The sequence below is a fragment of the Ranitomeya variabilis genome, chromosome 4 (genome assembly GCF_051348905.1).
Source record: "Ranitomeya variabilis isolate aRanVar5 chromosome 4, aRanVar5.hap1, whole genome shotgun sequence".
NCBI classification, from domain to species: Eukaryota; Metazoa; Chordata; class Amphibia; order Anura; family Dendrobatidae; genus Ranitomeya; species Ranitomeya variabilis.
The window spans coordinates 542,391,830-542,410,296 of NC_135235.1; the positions used below are offsets into that span (position 1 = coordinate 542,391,830).

Genomic DNA, 18,467 nt, shown 5'->3' on the forward strand with positions numbered 1-18,467 from the left:
CTGTTTCATTGCCAGGTCTATGAAGATGGAGTGTAAGTGTGTGGAGAAAGCCGGGATAAATACAGAGCCAGGAGGGCCATATTCTAGGGGGCAATAGATGTTATTAGAGATCAAATGTGTTATGTAGAAGTAAAATCATCCTAAGAAATAGATTTTGAATGGATTTTAAATTATCTTGAGAATGTTGGATTTCAAAAAAAGGATTGAAGACCTGAAAGATTAAAAAAAAAAAACTTTTGACATGCCTGTCCACATAAAAGTATAGCAGACCGAAATGTTAAGGACAATGAAGAACTTGTGTTTAGGCCCCAACCATTTGTGGGATCATTATTGGTCAATGAGGCTGTAATTGCCGTACTAGATTCCTAGAGACCCTCAAAATTAAGTACTTCCCCCAAAAATACATTATGTTAAGAGAGCCTCAATTTTAAGGAGAAGGCATTGGGAACTAGAGCACAGAAGAGGAGGGGCGAAGAGGTGGAGGTTTGAGGGAGCTGTGTGTATGGGGAGATAAGGCTAATTTTTGGCAGAGGGAGGAGGCTTAGTGACTTTGGTGACTCAGGGTTTTGGAAGAAACAGTTGGTCCCAGGAGAGCAAGACCCGAAGCGGGACAGGACCCTGCAAAGACTGGTTATCCAGGTAAGTTTCAAATGGGGAGTCCTGGGAAATCAAGAGATAAATAGGTATAAATGATGATTATGTCAGAAAAGTATAACCATATATGATGAATTATTGAATGGATGATCTGGTCTGTGGGGTTTGAGATTAGTCGTGAACCATAAATTCAAAGAAACATTGAAATCTAAATAACCTTGACCAAATCTCTTAAAAAAATTGGTCATAGACTGCTGAGTTCTGGATCTGTGTAAAATGTGCATATATTTAGTCAAATATTTAAGAAAATCCCATCTGAGAAGTCCGTGAACCTCATGATTTGGGAAAGCTATTTGGGAGAGTGGTTATACATTTACAATTAATTGCATCCATGCTTGTCCATTGGTATTCTTAGTAGGTAAAAAAAAAACTGTCACATTCAGTATCAATGAAGAAGAACATTTATAGCATGTATGACAACACCAACCAATTGCATGAATTCCCATTGGTTGTAGTATTATTTAGTACTAGACATAAGACTTTTGATAGTGGTTTTCCCACCTAACCATTGATGACGAGTCAACTAGGGGGGCACCGATAGCTGGGACTTCTATATAATAATTCATCAGGTTTGTGGCACCTTCTACCTGCAACTAAGCACTGTGCCCAGATCTGAAGCAAGGCGCCATGGTCCCTTCATTTTAGGTGTTAGTATTAGGTCCAGCAGATGGACCTCCAATCAGACAATGATGTTGAGAAACCAGTAGATGACATTTTATGTAACATGATCACATGGTTATTAGGATAATGATGATTGTGCTAATTACATATTGGACCATGTGTCATTGAGAATGTTTGCCGCTCTAATTTGAATAATGCACCCATCACACATAGGTCTCCTCTCTCCACCCAACGTTTCTCCTCCCATATCTGCTGACCTTGCTCACGGAACATAGATTCTGCTTAGTGACTTGATCAGAGATACTGTTGGTATGCAATGTCTGTGCCCGGGTGATAGCAGCAGATCTGAGCATGTTTATATGTCAGGGTTGAGGGGTCAGGGGCTATTACTCTAAAATACTACTCACGACTAGAGAATATAGATGAAAATTCTCCATCAATTATACAATCATATTTGCTGCAAATGGAATCGAATCAATACCTTGTAAACTTCCTGCCCATTACCTCTTGCCAAGCCAACTGTTGGCTATCTACCAGGTGTCATTTTAATAAGTCCAGAAGGGACAACTTATGTTGTAAGGCTGCACTACTGGAAGAAAAGTCTTTGGCCAAGAGTAGATAAAAATGTTTTTATTACTACGACACATTTCAGTGGCATACTGGCATGGTTTTCTCAAGTGAAAAAAACCCCAAAATGTCCAAAACACATTTTTTCACTTGAGAAAGACACCAATAAAGTGTTGAAACACGTTGTGGTAAATAAAACTTTTTTTTATCTACTATTGGCCAATGAGCTTCTTCCAGCAGTGTAGCCTTACAACGTGAATCATCCCTTGTGGTCTAAAATCTCTTGGAGGATCTAGCTCCCTAGCTATGGGCTTGCAGCAGCTGACACTTCACATTTACTCATGAGCAATACACTAGTCTGTCTAGTGAAATGATTCTTAAGGATCTTTTCATGATCATGGAAATGCAGTTGGCCCGTCTAATGAAGCTACTAAACAACCATGGATCAGCTTGCTTGTGGCCAACCATCAGTCATTTAATGGCCATGGACGGCCAATGTAAATGCGTTCTTTCATATTAGAGCAAGTTGAGCTAACCCGCGGGACAGCCACTATCTTATGTCTATGGGCATGTGCTGACTCTCTTGAAAAAGGATGGCAGGGAAGAAGAGGATCAGGCATGTTGATTTTCATAGTTCCATCTCTTGTTCTCAGGTGTGTGTGGCAGTCACATATTCCACTTTGCCCATTTAAAATACACGAACACGTCAGAACAGTGGGGGAAGGGGTTGGGAAGAATAGATGTTGGTCGAACAAGTGTCCAGCCAGCACTATTCAAAGTGTATGTTCTGCTTTAGGGTCCTTATAGGAAGGTCAACACCAGGAAAATGCACCTTCTAATGTACTTAAAGCTCCAACTTGATAATTAAATTATGTAAAATAGAACCAGGGGAATGTCCAAGTGGTTAACCCTTAGCAAGTCAAGTGGTCATAGACAATTTCTAAGCATTTTTTTTTTATTGAGACAGTTATGTGTCAATGTGCTGCAAATAGCCGCTAATAACCATAGTTGACTTGTTTCTGTCTCACAGCAAAACAAGGTCTGAATGGGTCCATAGAAGCAGATACTGAAGGGGTTTCCTATGACCTCATGCATTGTTCTGAACCAAGATATTTCAGATATTGAATTCAGATGGTGACGAAGGTAGAGGATGAGTAGAGGCAATGCTAGGGTTCATCTCGATGCCTCAGTTGGGTGTGGTGGGGATTCCTCTGCCATCCTTATCTTTGGTGTCACGTAGTAGGGAGTTCCCCATTACGAGATCGTCTTATCGGCTGTAACAGAGCAGTCTTGGAGAAAGACGTCCACTAGTGGACGTGAAGAAAACATGAAAAAAAAAGTTATCTCCTTATGCTGCTGTACAAAAAAATATGTATGACATCAGGAATCCCTTACTAGAATATAGGAAAAACAACATGACCCAGTGTAGATGTGACAGGAGCCAGATGTATTCCAAGTGTTGGATATCGGTCGGATGTCTCTAACACAGCCAAACCAGATCTCCACTTTGCACTGACGAGGGGCAGTACCCCGAAACACAGTGTCTGCAAATTGAGATTCTGGTTTGGTTATTATCCTAGGTCATGTGACAAAGCTCGTTAAAGGGTCGACATTGACTTGTAGGATTGCTACTAACAATAGGTGGCACTAGAGTTCTAGTTCTCTTCCTCTCTGAAGAGACAATTTGCATAATTAGCATATTTCCCAGAGGAGCATTACGGCTTTAAGTCTCCTCATCTCGGCATGCTGAGCATGTCAATCTCCACTAGGAGAATCAATACTTCTTGGATATAAGTGTTGGATCATTACATTCAGAATTTCAGATCAAAAATTAGTTGGACCTGTTCATATTTGCACACCAGTTCACATATATAATTAATCTACATATATAATTTGTAGAGAAATATGGTGCACACTGAGCGTTGATGAGTGGGTGCAGGTTGAACTTGGAGATCCAAGTAGTAGATTTGTAGAAAATGAACCACACTCTAATGAAGGATTTCAGTCTGATGCTGGGTTATTTATCACAATAATTCACCATAGTGCTGGATAAGGGGATAGAAAAGAGACAAGTAGTGTTAGGCCGGGGTCACACTTGCGAGTGTGATGCAAGAAACTCACGCGAGTCTCTCGCATCAATACCCGGCACAGCCGCCGGCACTCAGGACCAGAGTATGCGGCTGCATAGAAATACATGCAGCCTCACACTCCGGTCCGAGTGCCCGTGACAGTGCCAGGTATTGATGCGAGTTCTCGCCTCACACTCGCAAGTGTGACCCCGGCCTTGGATACACTGTACAATTCAGCACTCACTCTTATACAGATCTTGAGTTACTACTTGAGTTAAGCTATGTGCACACGTTCTGGATTTTTTGCGTTTTTTCGGCGGTTTTCCGCTGCAAAAATGCTTTTATAAAGCTTACATTAAGCATCCCATCAATTTTAATGCATTCTGCAATTTTTGTGCACATGTTGCTTTTTTTCCCCGCAAAAAAAAAACGCATCGCGGAAAAAAACGCAGAATGTTCATTAATATTGTGGATTTTTCGCGGATTTGCCGCTATATTATTGCATTGGGAACCTCCGGAAAAATCAGCAAAAAAAATCGGAAAAAAAAAAATGCCTGAAAAAAAAAGGGATAAAAACGCGAGCGGATTTCCTGCGAAAGTAGTCCGGATTTGCTGAGGAAAATTCTGCAAACTTTCCTGAACGTGTGCACCAAGCCTTAAAGGGGTTTTCCCATGAGCACATTTTATTTTAATCAATCTGATCTTTGAATAATAATAACTTCCACTATTGGATGTGTTAAAAAATGTCCCTGTGCTGAGATAATCTTATAAATGTGCCCCTGCTATATACTGTGTAATGTCTGTGTCTGACCGTATAGGGACATGGCCTGATGATACCACAGCTCCTGGGCAGGGGAGGAAAAAAAGAGTATATAGACATTAATCATGGGACAGTGGCTGATTCTTTCTGCAAGGTAAAACATTGTTTAAAAACAGGCAGGAAAATGTTTTACCTCACAGAAAGTAGCAGCTGTGATCTCATACTGTCCTGCCTGTATACTCTTTTGCTTCCTCCACTTCCCAGGCGCTGTGGTAGGATCAGACCATGTTCCTGTACGGTCCGACACAGCCATTCCACATTACACAGCAGGGGCACATTTATCAGAATATCTCAGCACAGGAACATTTTTTTAAACACATCCAATTGTGGAAATTATTCCAAGATCTAATGTTTAAAATGTACTTTGTGGAGAAAACCCCTTTACGAGCTCAAATGTCTCAATATTACTTTCTGGCTGACAGGCTGGGGTCACACAAACTTATTTCATGGTCCATAAACAGACTGCAATGCTTGGTCTGGCAGCTTGTCTCCCGACCATGAGTTACAGGCTTATGTATGTCTCTGAGGCTGTAAGTTCAGGTCGGGATGCCAATAGTCAGTCCGTGAATTGTGTGAAATGCCATTGTGTGAACCCGGCCCTATTTTGGGTTCACAGTGAGTTTTTTTCCTGAGTTTCTGGAATGTAAATGTTTTTTCAATAGAAATTTGGGGTATGTGCATACATCATCTAATCACTGGCACAGCCACCAAAATTTCCCAGGCGCAGCTGCTTAAAAAATACACCACAGTTGTCTCCCTGAGGCGGCTTCGCTGCCAGCGGCTCTCACATTATACTGTTAAGTATACAGAGTAGGCGGCTAAATTGCGGGAGTTGCTTGAAGAATGAGAATGTCACTTCCTTTAACTACTTCAAGATTTCCAAAACCTGAAGCAGTTAAAATAAGTGACATAAGACAGAACCTGTGCACAGCAATGTCGTTTTGATTTTGCTGTGTATTATGTTCATTTGATGAAGCTGCGCAGGCTGCACCTCTATGACTGAAAGCTGGAGACTGATGGGAGCAATAAAGTTAATTTCCTCACAGTGTTTGGGCTTTCAGTGTGGCGGATACAGTGCTTTACTACGTTATTAACTCCATATCTGCAGGTTAATGGCAATTTATTAAACTTTAGGTCATACTTTCCCTAAATATGTCTTCTGTCTCTGTCTACCATTACAGCCTATATGTTAATTCTATCCACACCATATTCCAAAATGATAAGTTACAGAGGAGCAAGGACATAATAATAAGGACACCAAGGTTAGGCTGAAGTATGTAAGACTCACAGATAATTGAAGAATCAATGGTGGATGGTAGGGTAGATCCGACTTGTAAGATTGAGTAAAGGGTTAATTGAGTGATCAGGAAGAGATGTACACAGTATATTTTGCTAACACCATTGTCTTACCCACATAGGTCCCAGGCCTTGTGTTATGGTCACCACTCATTGGATACTGGAGCAGGCAGGGAAATAACCAGTGGACAGAATGACGTCTAAAGGAGAGGTAAGAAAAGTCAGGTCTTCACTGTCCAAGCCAACGGAAATTAAGGGCCCGATTCCTCATTACATTTTCCGCTTGAATAGATTTCAAATAGTGGCATTTTAATTAGCAACAAATTTGGAGATTTGGGCCTTTGTTTAAAGCTGTCCTTGGTTGTTTAGCTAATTTACTGCATTTTACAACAATGTGGCTTATTCAGATGTTTTAGACCGATCCCTCAAATGTGACTATTCAAAAAGTTCCAACATTTTTACATAACTGTACTCCATGTACTCCAGTTCCCCCGGAGTTATATATATATTATATATATATATATACACAGTTATATGAAAAAGTTTGGGCACCCCTATTAATCTTAAGCTTAAGGTTTTAGAAAAATTGTTTTTTTTTGCAACAGCTATTTCAGTTTCATATATCTAATAACTGTTGGACACAGTAATGTTTCTGCCTTGAAACGAGGTTTATTGTACTAACAGAAAATGTGCAATCTGCATTCAAACAAAATTTGACAGGTGCATAAGTATGGGCACCCTTATCATTTTCTTGTTTTAAATACTCCTACCTACTTTTTACTGACTTACTAAAGCACTTTTTTGGGTTTTGTAACCTCATTGAGCTTTGAACTTCATAGCCAGGTGTATGCAATCATGAGAAAAGCTATTTAAAGTGGCCACTTGCAAGTTGTTCTCCTGTTTGAATCTCCTCTGAAGAGTGGCATCATGGGCTCCTCAAAACAACTGTCAAATGATCTGAAAACAAAGATTATTCAACATAGTTGTTCAGGGGAAGGATACAAAAAGCTGTCTCAGAGGTTTAACCTGTCAATTTTCACTGTGAGGAACATAGTAAGGAAATGGAAGAACTCAGGTACAGTTCTTGTTAAGGCCAGAAGTGGCAGGCTAAGAAAAACATCAGAAAGGCAGAGAAGAAGAATGGTGAGATCAGGCAAGGACAATCCTCAGACCACCTCCAGAAAGCTGCAGCATCAACTTGCTGCAGATGGTGTCACTGTGCATCGGTCAACTATACAACGCACTTTGCACAAGGAGAAGCTGTATGGGAGAGTGATGCGAAAGAAGCCGTTTCTGCAAGCACGTCACAAACAGAGTCAACTGAGGTATGCAAAAGCACATTTGGAGAAGCCAATTTCTTTTTGGAAGAAGGTCCTGTGGACTAATGAAACAAGATTGAGTTGTTTGGTCATACAAAAAGGCGTTATGCATGGCGGCAAAACACAGCATTCCAAGAAAAACACTTGCTACCCACAGTAAAATTTGGTGGAGGTTCCATCATGCTTTGGGGCTGTGTGGCCAATGCCGGCACCGGGAATCTTGTTAAAGTTGAGGGACGCATGGACTCCTCTCAGTATCAGCAGATTCTTGACAATAATGTTCATGAATCAGTGACAAAGTTGAAGTTACGCAGGGGATGGATCTTTCAGCAAGAGAATGATCCAAAACACCGCTCCAAATCTACTCAGGCATTCATGCAGAGGAACAATTACACTGTTCTGGAATGGCCATCCCAGTCCTCAGACCTGAATATCATTGAACATCTGTGGGATCATTTGAAGAGGGCTGTCCATGCTCGGCGACCATCAAACTTAACTGAACTGGCATTGTTTTGTAAAGAGGAATGGTCAAAAATACCTTCATCCAGGAACTCATTAAAAGCTACAGGAAGAGACTAGAGACTGTTATTTTTGCAAAAGGAGGATCTACTAAATATTAATGTCACTTTTCTGGTGAGGTGCCCATACTTATGCACCTGTCAAATTTTGTTTGAATGCAGATTGCACATTTTCTGTTAGTACAATAAACCTCATTTCAAGGCAGAAACATTACTGTGTCCAACAGTTATTAGATATATGAAAGCATGAAGCACGTGCACCATTTTTGAAGAATTTCGTGCAAAAAATGGCAACGAAAACCACAAAACAAAAAAGTGACAAACAATGCAAGTAAAGATTCGGTGGCCAAAGGGTATTTCCAAAAAACATACTGTATATATAAGCACCTGGAGCGCAGCCATAATCACACCATAAACTCTTTGGACGCATAGGAAGACACGTTGTACATGGTGTGTTGTAGGAGGCTCTTACAGATTTTTACATTGGGGCCCAGGAACTTCAGGCTAGATCTCTATGTATCATCTGTTTTAAAATGTTGGCCAATGAGTTGACCCCTGGACCTGACCCAAGAACATGTCACATCTACACATAGTAAACCAGGGGGGTAACTATATTGAGTGCAGTTATGGTCGGGTCCTGGAGCCTAGGGAAGTCTTAAAAGTTCCCTTTGACTCTTAAAAAGATGAATACTAGCAAAAACCCATGATAGTCGGGGGTCATATTTGAGATTTCACATTGGAGCTGATGAGCACCAATTATACTACTGTAGTCAGCCTTTACTAGATCCATAGAAAGCACAGCCTCAGGCCTGTAACATGGGGGTTAGAATCCTTCTAATGCAGAATTATTGTTTGGGTTACACTTTTTTTAATTATGTTGTTGTCTTTAAGTTCAACTATGATAAAGACTTGGAAGAAGCACTGGATACTGCAGGCTTCGATGATCCAGAGGAAACCATAGGCAGTGGAGATCGTAAGTAACAAGCACATTTACAATTACGTACAGACAGAAATCCAAATGAAATATACTGGTTTTATGAAAAAACTATTTAAAAGAGATTGTCCACCCTTGATCACAATTTTTTTTCTGGTGCCATTTCATATACTTTTCTAGTGTTTTGAACTCTCTTTTAGTAACAGGGATCCAAAATCAATGCACATATGAAGTGGTAAATGATATTCTGGTTTCCAGCAGCCACCACTAGGGGGAGCACTGCATACTATTGTATTACAGAACTCTTTGTATTATCTTATGCAGAAGGCTCCTGAGCTCCCTCTATTGGTGGCTGCTGCCAACCAGAACTGTACATGTCTCCATGGCTGCTGATATAGTCTATAGTGCGCCAATGGAAACCTGGTGGGTAAGGAAATCAAGCCTTGCATGTTAGTAATGGGACGCCCCAGCATCTAAAGGAAGCACTTGTTACAATGACACTTTAAACTTGTCTTTCTTTTTGAGTCACTTTCCTAATATATTTGTAGAGGTTTCCCATATCCTTCAAAAGATTTTCAACTTTAGACATTTTAGCTTAATCACAGGAAATTATTCATTTCCGATAGGTGGTGGTTGGGTTAGTCTGACCCTAACTTATCGGAAAAAGTGGAATCCCAGATTCTCAAGCAAGCTGCTTTGCAGATTCCATTACTCCCATAGACTTCAGTGGAGAAAGACTCCTTATATGGATGCTTGTTCTTGCCATCGATTGGAGGGGTAACATGCCTTAAATGTCCAAGAAGCATCAATCCTTTCAGCGCAGCATTGTAGTTGCTGTAAATTAACATCTGTATAGTCTTTGATGCATCTTTGCTTCTTTGGATATTATTAATAAAAGTCCATAAAAGACCTAGCAAAGAGAAAAGGAAAACAAATTAGGGGAATCCATTTCATTTTTCGTCACCTTTCCTGACATGTCCATTTTAGTGAATAATTGTATTCCCAAGAAAACAACTATCCTGGCGCATATTTTCTTTGTTCCCTGTGTTGTGCCGTCCCCCTGTTATTCCTCCAAGAAATGTATGAAGAAATTGACAACTGGGTGTTACCAATCGCCTTGTCAAAGGGGTGTATCCCTGCAAAGTCTGATGTCTCAGCATTGATTGGACAGTGTGAGACTGTATGGACACGCCCCAGCTGGTAATACCTAGGTCTAGTTGTCATAGTCATCAACAACACAACACAGAATTATAACAAAAGATGTTCTAGAAATGATATTTGCTAAAATAGTCATGTCAGGAGAGCGGACTGTTCTTTTCATGCTGTATCTTTGGATACTTGAAGAAACCAAGACAAATTTAGCATATCCATATGGATGTCAAAATGGCAGAACACAACGATTTATTCCATAGGGCTCCTTCACACATCTGAAAAGGACCCATCAGTTTTTAATATCAAAATTATATTATTTCTCTACTGCAGTAAGACCATCAGTAAAATACACTAGAAAGTAGGTTAATGCAGAGGAGCCATATATTCTATGTCACCAATATTGGTAGAGCCAGACTCAAGAAGAACCCCAAAAATGGAACTCTGCCACCTTGATTGACTTTGTTGTCAGGACTGTCTGAGGCCATAAGGATATGATATTATGGAAGACGGTCAGTAGTTCTCAGGATCAGGACATATTATAGCATAGTCTTTGCTTTGTGTAGGACAAAGTCAACAGGAGGAGAAGAGGAAGGCAAAACTTTACAAATTCATTAGGTGAGTTTGCATGACAATTTTAGGACTAACCATGAAAAAATATTCCTCTAGTCACAAGCCAGTCACCAATTCTGGGTGAGTCATTGATACCAATGTTCCCTAAAGTAAGATCCATGGTTGTCTACAATGGATGACTCCTACACCCCCCTCCCAAGAAATGTCATAATTACCTGTGTAATTTTTACCATATTGGCCACCCATAGTGATCATAGCCAACAGAACTAAGATACTTCCCTCAATCCTAATAAGAGTAGAATGTATGTACATAGTACAATCCATAGAATTATATGCCTTAAAATGGTTAAAAAAAAAAAAAAACAGATTGGGGGGTCCAAAAGCAACAAAATGAGATATTACAATCTCCTGCTCTCCTCCTGCGAGTCTGTTTTTCAGACGGTCAACAGATTGGAGGATCCGAGGATCATATAATCTGGAAAGGAGGAGGCAGAAGGAAGACAGAGGGAAGGGAGGACGATACCGTGGGAGAAGAAGTAGGTGACTTCTATCATTTGGTCTTCTGTCCAGAGTTCAGGTTGAGTCACTTATTGCTTGGCAATGAGCAGTGAGCCTCAGCTTTCATTAGCATAACATAAGCAGATGGCACTTATTTTGAGTCACCACCACATCCCACACTGCTATCAAAACTACCTTTAGGTTCCAATTTTAATAGGATTGTAGCTCATTGTTAGATGCTCCAAGGCCTTCAACCCATGGTTCTGCCTCTTATTAGTGTAAAATTACATTGGTAAATCGGTTATGTATGCACCAGTAAGAAGAACCCTAATTGCAGCATATGTCCTATGAATATACAAGCCACTGATTTAGTGAGAAGATCCTAGAAACATGACCTGGGCACACTATAGGCCCAGGGGCAGGATTCAAAATGAACTGTTTGCAGTATAAATGGGTAATCTTAGTGTACTTTAGGTGGCAATAGAGTTGCATAAAGGCTGGCAAAAAGCAAAGCCAATAAATACATTGAGTACCCCAATCTGGTACAAGTCGGAAGGCTTCACTAGAGCAAAGCCATGATAGATGCTGCAGGAGCCACCACAACAGAGTCTAGGCTGGAGAATCAGATCAGTCATTTCGTGATGACGGAACATCGCCTCATGTCTAGGACCATTCATGAAGCCACTAGATATGGAATACAGATCTGTTATTTATCAGATGCCTATTTCGATTGGTTACAAGTGGTTTAAGGCTGTCAACACAACCAGACTCCAGTTTTTGGAGGAATCTGCTCAAATTCTGATCCTTTTGGAACACCAATCCCTCAATCTGACCAGACAAAGTGATGGATACTTCTGATATCCCCATTATCATGGACTTATTTCATGCTGACTCTATGAAGGAGGATGAGATGTGTAGCTTCAAAACATTTCTTCAATGTTTGTCAAGATGGAAGCAACAGAATTTGCCAGAAAAAAATCTTCTATACTCATGTTTGGCTTGGTTGGTTTTTGAGTTTCTCTTCCGATTATTACAATATTCCCACCCATTCATTATCCACTTAGTTATCAGTCTGGATGAGGTGGAAGGTAAAAGTAGATTGGGGGCCTTGCTATATTGTGTACCTCTATCCTAAAGCCTCCTTGCGTCTCAGCGTATAACCTTCATATTCTACAGATCAGGGATATGACACCCATAAATGTCTACTGGCTCTTCGTGCCTCAGATTTCATATTAGGAATACAGAGGTTTCCCACATCCTATCAGATTCCCTATTATAGAGATCTTTGTCCCCAGAAGCGATGTAGGAGGCGAGCCCTCGGAGCTGTAAGGCTGTGTTCACACTGGTGGGATTCTGCACTGAAATCTAACCATAGTCTGCATCCAATAAATGTGCACAGGATTTTCACAGCCCATGTAATGCAGAATTTACTCACTGATTTTGTGGCCCCGCTGCAGAACAAAAAATTTCAGAAATAAGTTGCGTGCTAATTTTATGCGTTTTCAGCACAGAAAAAAAAAAAGAATTAGCCGCATTCGCATTGAATGATGACGAGCCTAATACTCCTGTGGCTCAGAACAAGTGAAAACTGCAAATCAGCAGCAGAAATCTGAGTATCAGCAGGGATTACGGATTTATCCCCCCACAAGTCAGGCAGTGTCGGCCTATACTCAGCCTCAGTGACCATTACAGCGCTCCTCCTATTAATAACGTCCATGTAAACTCGGGAACAGCGCCCCCTATAGGTCATTTAATTGAAAAGTACTCAAGCTGTTTATATTGTTTAAAGCTACAATGAGTATTAGGAAACTGATAGAATCAATTTTACAGAACATAAAATATCCCAAGAATATGTGTAGTTAAGTGTCACTAAATAAGAGGACTAGCATGACAAATATGGCCTCGGTCCACTAGCTTATGAGATGTGGTGTGTATACAGCATACATACTACACATATATCCAGCGCGTTCCCCCACTTATATGCTGTATACGTATACACAAAGCCTGTTTATACAGAGCACATCATAATCCAATGGTTTTATGAGCCGCCTGCAGGTAACAGGACAAGTGGAATGGTCGCCCAGGGCCGAGCTCAGGTGACCTGATCACTTACCCATCCTTCTCCCAATGCATTTATCAGGGCTCCAAGGGTAATCCATATAATACGTCACAATGGCAGCTGCACGGTCAGGTATGTTATATCAGGGGCAGACATGTAGCCTGTGAAGCTGCACAGGGGCCCAGAGTAGTGGGGGGCCACTCAGCAACAACATTTTTAGAAGTAAAAGAATGTTGCATCTGGCCCCAACCAGTGCACAGGGTAGCCTCTGCCCCCAAGGGGATAGATACATGTTTGCCCACTTAGACCCAACACCATCCGTAAAACGGGGCTCTCAAAAGTCTCGTCTGAATGGAGCAGGGGTCGAGCATGTCCACCCCCCACCCATTCATTCTCAGTGGGACCACAAAACATCGCCACGCTCCAACCATCCACACTGCTCACACATGGGGCCTATCTTCCAATGTAATATACAATTGTCATGCTGCCAACATAGGCAATGGCGCAGACAAATTCAACTCGGTGTAAGGATTCATCCTATGGCTACTGCAAGGGTTAAATGCCCTTTAAGGTTTCTGCACCCATAAATTAAAATTGGTTTAGTGCATTTTTTTTTTTTCGAAAAAAAAAGCAGCGGAAAAAAAATCCTCCAAAACTCACCGTGGGAACGTAGCCTTACTGCTTATTTCGGCCTTCACTTGTTGGGAGCTATAATAACCTTATACAAGAAGCCGTGCACGGCCATTAGCAATAAGTCATTCCATTACACTGCGTTTCTAATAATCCATTTGAAAGCTGCTGAGACTTCAACCAGGGGGGCCCAAAAGGTCCTTCTGCCCCCACGTGGGGAAAGCAGAGCTACAGATATGAGGTCCGGGTACACATCCTGTATTGGGGCCCAGGAGCTTCACATCTTAGCTTATTTCTATGGCGGATTGGTCTTCACTGTCATTCTGCCCCCTCAGTGTGTTCCCGTATTACACAAGATGAAATTACACAAAGTGACAAGCTTGTAGATACCTCAGACATTAGTTTCCAGCCCAGTGTCTGTTCCATGCATGGTCATGGGTGGAGTTCAGGCTTGTGGTCTCTGGTGTCATCAATTAATGCAGATTGCTGAAAATGCAATATTTTGTTAAGGCTGTGTTCACACATAGTGGCCAAAATTGCCTGCAGCTAAAAGCTTTCATTATTAGTGGCCAATTGGCTATTTCAGCTGTTAACAAGAAGCTGCATTTTTTTTTTTTTGCAAATGTTGGCCATCGCCATGTTTGCATGGTTCCTGGCTACATGCGGATGCAATGTGTGACTGCAGCCTTAGGCCAGTGCTTCCATGAGTAATGACCGCCTGAGAAAGCCCACTGTGATATGGGTTTGCCTTATATGTGTATATACAATCTAGCAACTGCGAAAAGAAAGCCTCAGCACATCGCATTCAAAATGTTGCCGTGGGATCTCAGATTTAGGCCTCGTGCAGATAACCATTTTTTTTTTTTTGCGTATGAGAAAAAAAGTACCATTTTTAATCAATGCGCTGTATCTCATTTTCTGCCATCTTTGGTCCTTATGCCCATTTTTACCATTAGTGTAACATCAGTTTTTTCTCATTTCCAAAATAAAGAAACGGACACCCCCACTCGAGTGGTCTTTGTTGTCCTTTCTCATTCTCGAGTCCTCTACCAGAGGCCTGGGAGTTTGAGGGCTCTGCGCAGGATCTTAGTTGTTCCCAGCATTGCGCTTTTCTTTTCTGGACAGAGAGCTCAGGTGTTGCTCCTAGGATCTGTTGTAGCCATTCTCCATTCTTCCAACTTAGGGGTCACTGCTCCAAGTTCTCCTATCACCACTGGAATCACTGTTGCCTTCACCTTCCACATCTTCTCCAGTTCTTCTTTGAGGCCCTGGTATTTCTCCAGCTTCTTTCTGATGTTGCTGTCACTTGGAACTGCCACATCTGTTATCATTGCTGTCTTCTGATCCTTGTCTACTATCACACTGCCTGGTTGGTTAGCCAACACCTGCTTATTCGTCTTGATCTTGAAGTCCCACAGGATTTTAGCCCTTTCATTCTCCACCACTTTTTCTGGGGTCTGCCACTTGGACTTAGGGGGACTTAGCCCATATGCTGTGCAGATCTTCCTGTATACAATCCCCCCTACTTGGTTGTGGCGTTCGGTATATGTTGTTCCTGCTTGCATTTTGCACCCTGCCACTATGTGTTGGACGGTTTCTGAGGTTTCTTTGCATAGTTTGTGGAGCACCCGCCAGGGCCTAGGGATACTCGGTACCGGGCCGGTTCTTACAGGGATGTGTCACGGTGGCAGTGACCCGGTCCGTGGCATTGGGCATCCAATAAAAGGGGTAGCAGTAAATGGGAAATAAAGTTTGTAAAGTTTGTTCGTAACGCTACTTGTGGTATTCAGTCAGGGGTGACTGACGCTGCTTAAAGGGGTCCACTGGGGTGATGTTATGGCAGCTGGGATGATATGGCTTCCCACTGGTGAAGCTGGGTCCCCAAGGCTCCCGGTGTATTTGGCAAAGATGGTGTGGTGCCAGAAATAAACAGAGGACACAAAGTTTCAATCTCTTTACCTTTTTACTGTAGAGTTCAGGCAGCGACAGTCCAGGGTACCGGATCACAGGTACTGGTATGGTCCGGCCGGCTTGGATTCAAATCTGGAATCCCTCTAACCAGGTGGGGTTGGAAGCCTTCCTTCTAGTGCTGCATTGTAGTCCCTTGCTGTTTTAGGCCTCACACAAGGTCCTCACGTTCTTTCTCTGTCCCCCTTGCTGGTAGGACAATACCCGCATGACAGGTAGCCTTTATACAGGGTCTCTCAGATGACGCCAGGTTCTCGGTGCTACTGTGCCTTCGGGTGTTAATGGTGGACAGGAGACCTGCAATCTGCTGTCCACCGGTTTCTGCCATGGGGCATGAAGTTACCCCCACAACCTCGGTCTTCCGGCTACCGATATCTGCGCTTCAGCTTGGAGGAAGTTCAGTCGCAGCTTGCTTCCCTCCAGCTCTTTACTCTCCTGCGCTCCACTTTACCTCTCAGTCTCCTACTGACTGCTCTGTTCTCATTTCTTCCAGGAGCTGCAGCACCTCATGTGGCTGCACGGCCCCAGCTTTCTTCTCAGACTCTCTCCGTCTGCTTCCACTCTGCTCTGTCAGACTCCTCTCTCTGTTTCTCCCTCCGACAGACTGACCATCTCCTCCTCCAGACCAGAATATATATTATCTAGTTAAGCTCCCCTGAAACCGGGTTCAGAGCTCCCCCTTCTGGCCTGGAGTCAGAACAGTGTTGTATGTGCTGAATACCTAATAAAGGGATCCTTCCTTGCTTCCAGGCATGACATCACTCTCCCTGTGAGGAAAGCAATGCCACTGTAACAACCGGTTACCTGGGGTGTTACATCTGCACCTTGGGTCTTGTCTTGTGTGGTAGATTCCTGCTTCTATGGATCTGGTACTTAGTGCTTGCTCTTGTGCCGCTATGATTAGTGCCTCTGTGTTGTCTCGGAGTCCAGCTTTCTCCAGCCATTGGTAGGATTTCTCCGTGTCAGCCACCTCCATTATCTGTCGATGGTACATCCCATGCGGCGGCTTGTCTTGCTATGGCGCTTCATGTTCCTGTTCTTCCTTCCAGATCTGTTGTTGTTGCTGCCTTAGACTTTCTCTCAACATCTCATCTTTTGGTGCCATTTTTCTGATGTATTCTTGGATACTCTTTGTTTTATCCATGATGGTGGCTTGGATGCTTATCAAGCCTCGACCACCCTCCTTTATGTCGATATACAATCTTTGGGTGTTAGACTTAGGGTGGAGACCTCAATGCATTGTGAGGAGCTTTCGTGTCTTCACATCTGCAGCTTCCATCTCTGCTTTGGGCCAGCACACTATGCCAGCAGTGTATCTGATAACTGGCACGGATTTTATTCTTCCCATTGAGCTGGCTCTTCAGGACCTGTCTTACCCTTTGATGGTATTTGGATGTTGCTGCTTTCCTTGCCTCCTCATCATGGTTACCGCATCCCTGTGGGATGCCGAGGTACTTGTAGCATGTCTGTACATCTACTATGTGCTGTCATGATCTCTGCAGGCAGAGATCATAGCAAGCCTATAGAGGGACAAGCTCTCGGAAGATGGAACTATACTGACCATGAACTAAGCCTGCCGCGCAACTAGAAATAGCCAGGTAGCATTTCCTATTTATCGCTAGATGCCCAGCTCTGGCCTAAGACCTAAATAGCTAGCAGAGGGAAATATAAGACCTGGCTCACCTCTAGAGAAATATTCAAAAGAAGACAGTAGCCCCCCACATATAATGACGGTGAGTTCAGATGAAACAACAAACGCAGCAGGAAAATAGTCTTAGCAAATTTGAGGTCCGCTTACTAGATAGCAGAAGACAGATAGTATACTTTCATGGTCAGCAGAAAAACACTAACAAAACACCATCCAGAGATTACCTTAAACTCTGGCATTAACTCATAACGCCAGAGTAGCAATCCCTGATCAACGAGAGCTTTCCAGACACAGTAACAAAACTTCAGCTGTGAACTGGAACAGATAGGCAAAACAAAACATGGACAAAAGTCCAACTTATCTAGTAGTAGTCTAGAAGCAGGAACAAGCACTGAGAGGCATCAGATAACATTGTTGACCGGCAAGAAACCACCAGAGAAATGAGCTTAAATAGCGACACCCACTACTGATGGAATCAGGTGAAACAGGAAAGAGGATGACAAGTCCAATTCCACAAGCGGCCACCGGGGGAGCCCAGAATCCAAATTCACAACAGTACCCCCCCCTCAAGGAGGGGGCACCGAACCCTCACCAGATCCACCAGGGCGACCAGGATGAGCCCTATGGAAGGCACGAACAAGATCAGAAGCATGAACATCAGATGCATTGACCCAAGAATTATCCTCCTGGCCGTAACCCTTCCAGTTGACCAGATACTGGAGTTTCCGTCTGGAAACACGAGAGTCCAAAATTTTCTCCACAACGTACTCCAACTCACCCTCAACCAACACCGGAGCAGGAGGCTCAACTGAAGGTACAACAGGTACCTCATACCTGCGCAATAACGACCGATGAAAAACGTTATGAATGGAAAAGGACGCAGGGAGGTCCAAACGGAAAGAAACAGGATTAAGAATCTCCAATATTCTATAAGGGCCGATGAACCGAGGTTTAAACTTAGGAGAAGAGACCCTCATAGGGACAAAACGAGAAGACAACCACACTAAATCTCCAACACAAAGCCGAGAACCAACACGACGATGACGGTTGGCAAAACGCTGAGTCTTCTCCTGGGACAACTTCAAATTGTCCATAACCTGCCCCCAAATGTGATGCAATCTCTCTACCACCGCATCCACTCCAG

At 42.6% G+C, this 18,467-nt stretch overlaps 1 protein-coding gene and 1 long non-coding RNA gene across 3 annotated transcripts in view; one reads left to right on the forward strand and one right to left on the reverse strand.

Moving 5' to 3' along the window:
• The first annotated feature begins 505 nt into the window (after nt 1-505).
• The window catches only part of SLC4A1 (solute carrier family 4 member 1 (Diego blood group)), a 62,754-nt gene continuing 44,792 nt past the window's right edge, over nt 506-18,467 (forward strand). The window contains exons 1-5 of one of the 2 annotated variants that reach the window (XM_077252523.1): nt 506-639; nt 6,150-6,238; nt 8,756-8,837; nt 10,514-10,565; nt 10,959-11,056. In XM_077252523.1, coding sequence (XP_077108638.1) covers nt 6,221-6,238; nt 8,756-8,837; nt 10,514-10,565; nt 10,959-11,056 — 250 coding nt within the window. In that variant the 5' untranslated portion in view covers nt 506-639; nt 6,150-6,220. The remainder of the gene's footprint in view (nt 640-6,149; nt 6,239-8,755; nt 8,838-10,513; nt 10,566-10,958; nt 11,057-18,467) is intronic. The other variant, XM_077252524.1, reaches the window with a different exon arrangement.
• On the reverse strand, nt 8,878-14,228 carry LOC143765653 (uncharacterized). The gene is made up of 2 exons (XR_013213439.1): nt 14,098-14,228; nt 8,878-9,708 (listed from the first exon to the last, which is right to left on the reverse strand). It is a non-coding gene; the product is annotated as an uncharacterized LOC143765653 (long non-coding RNA).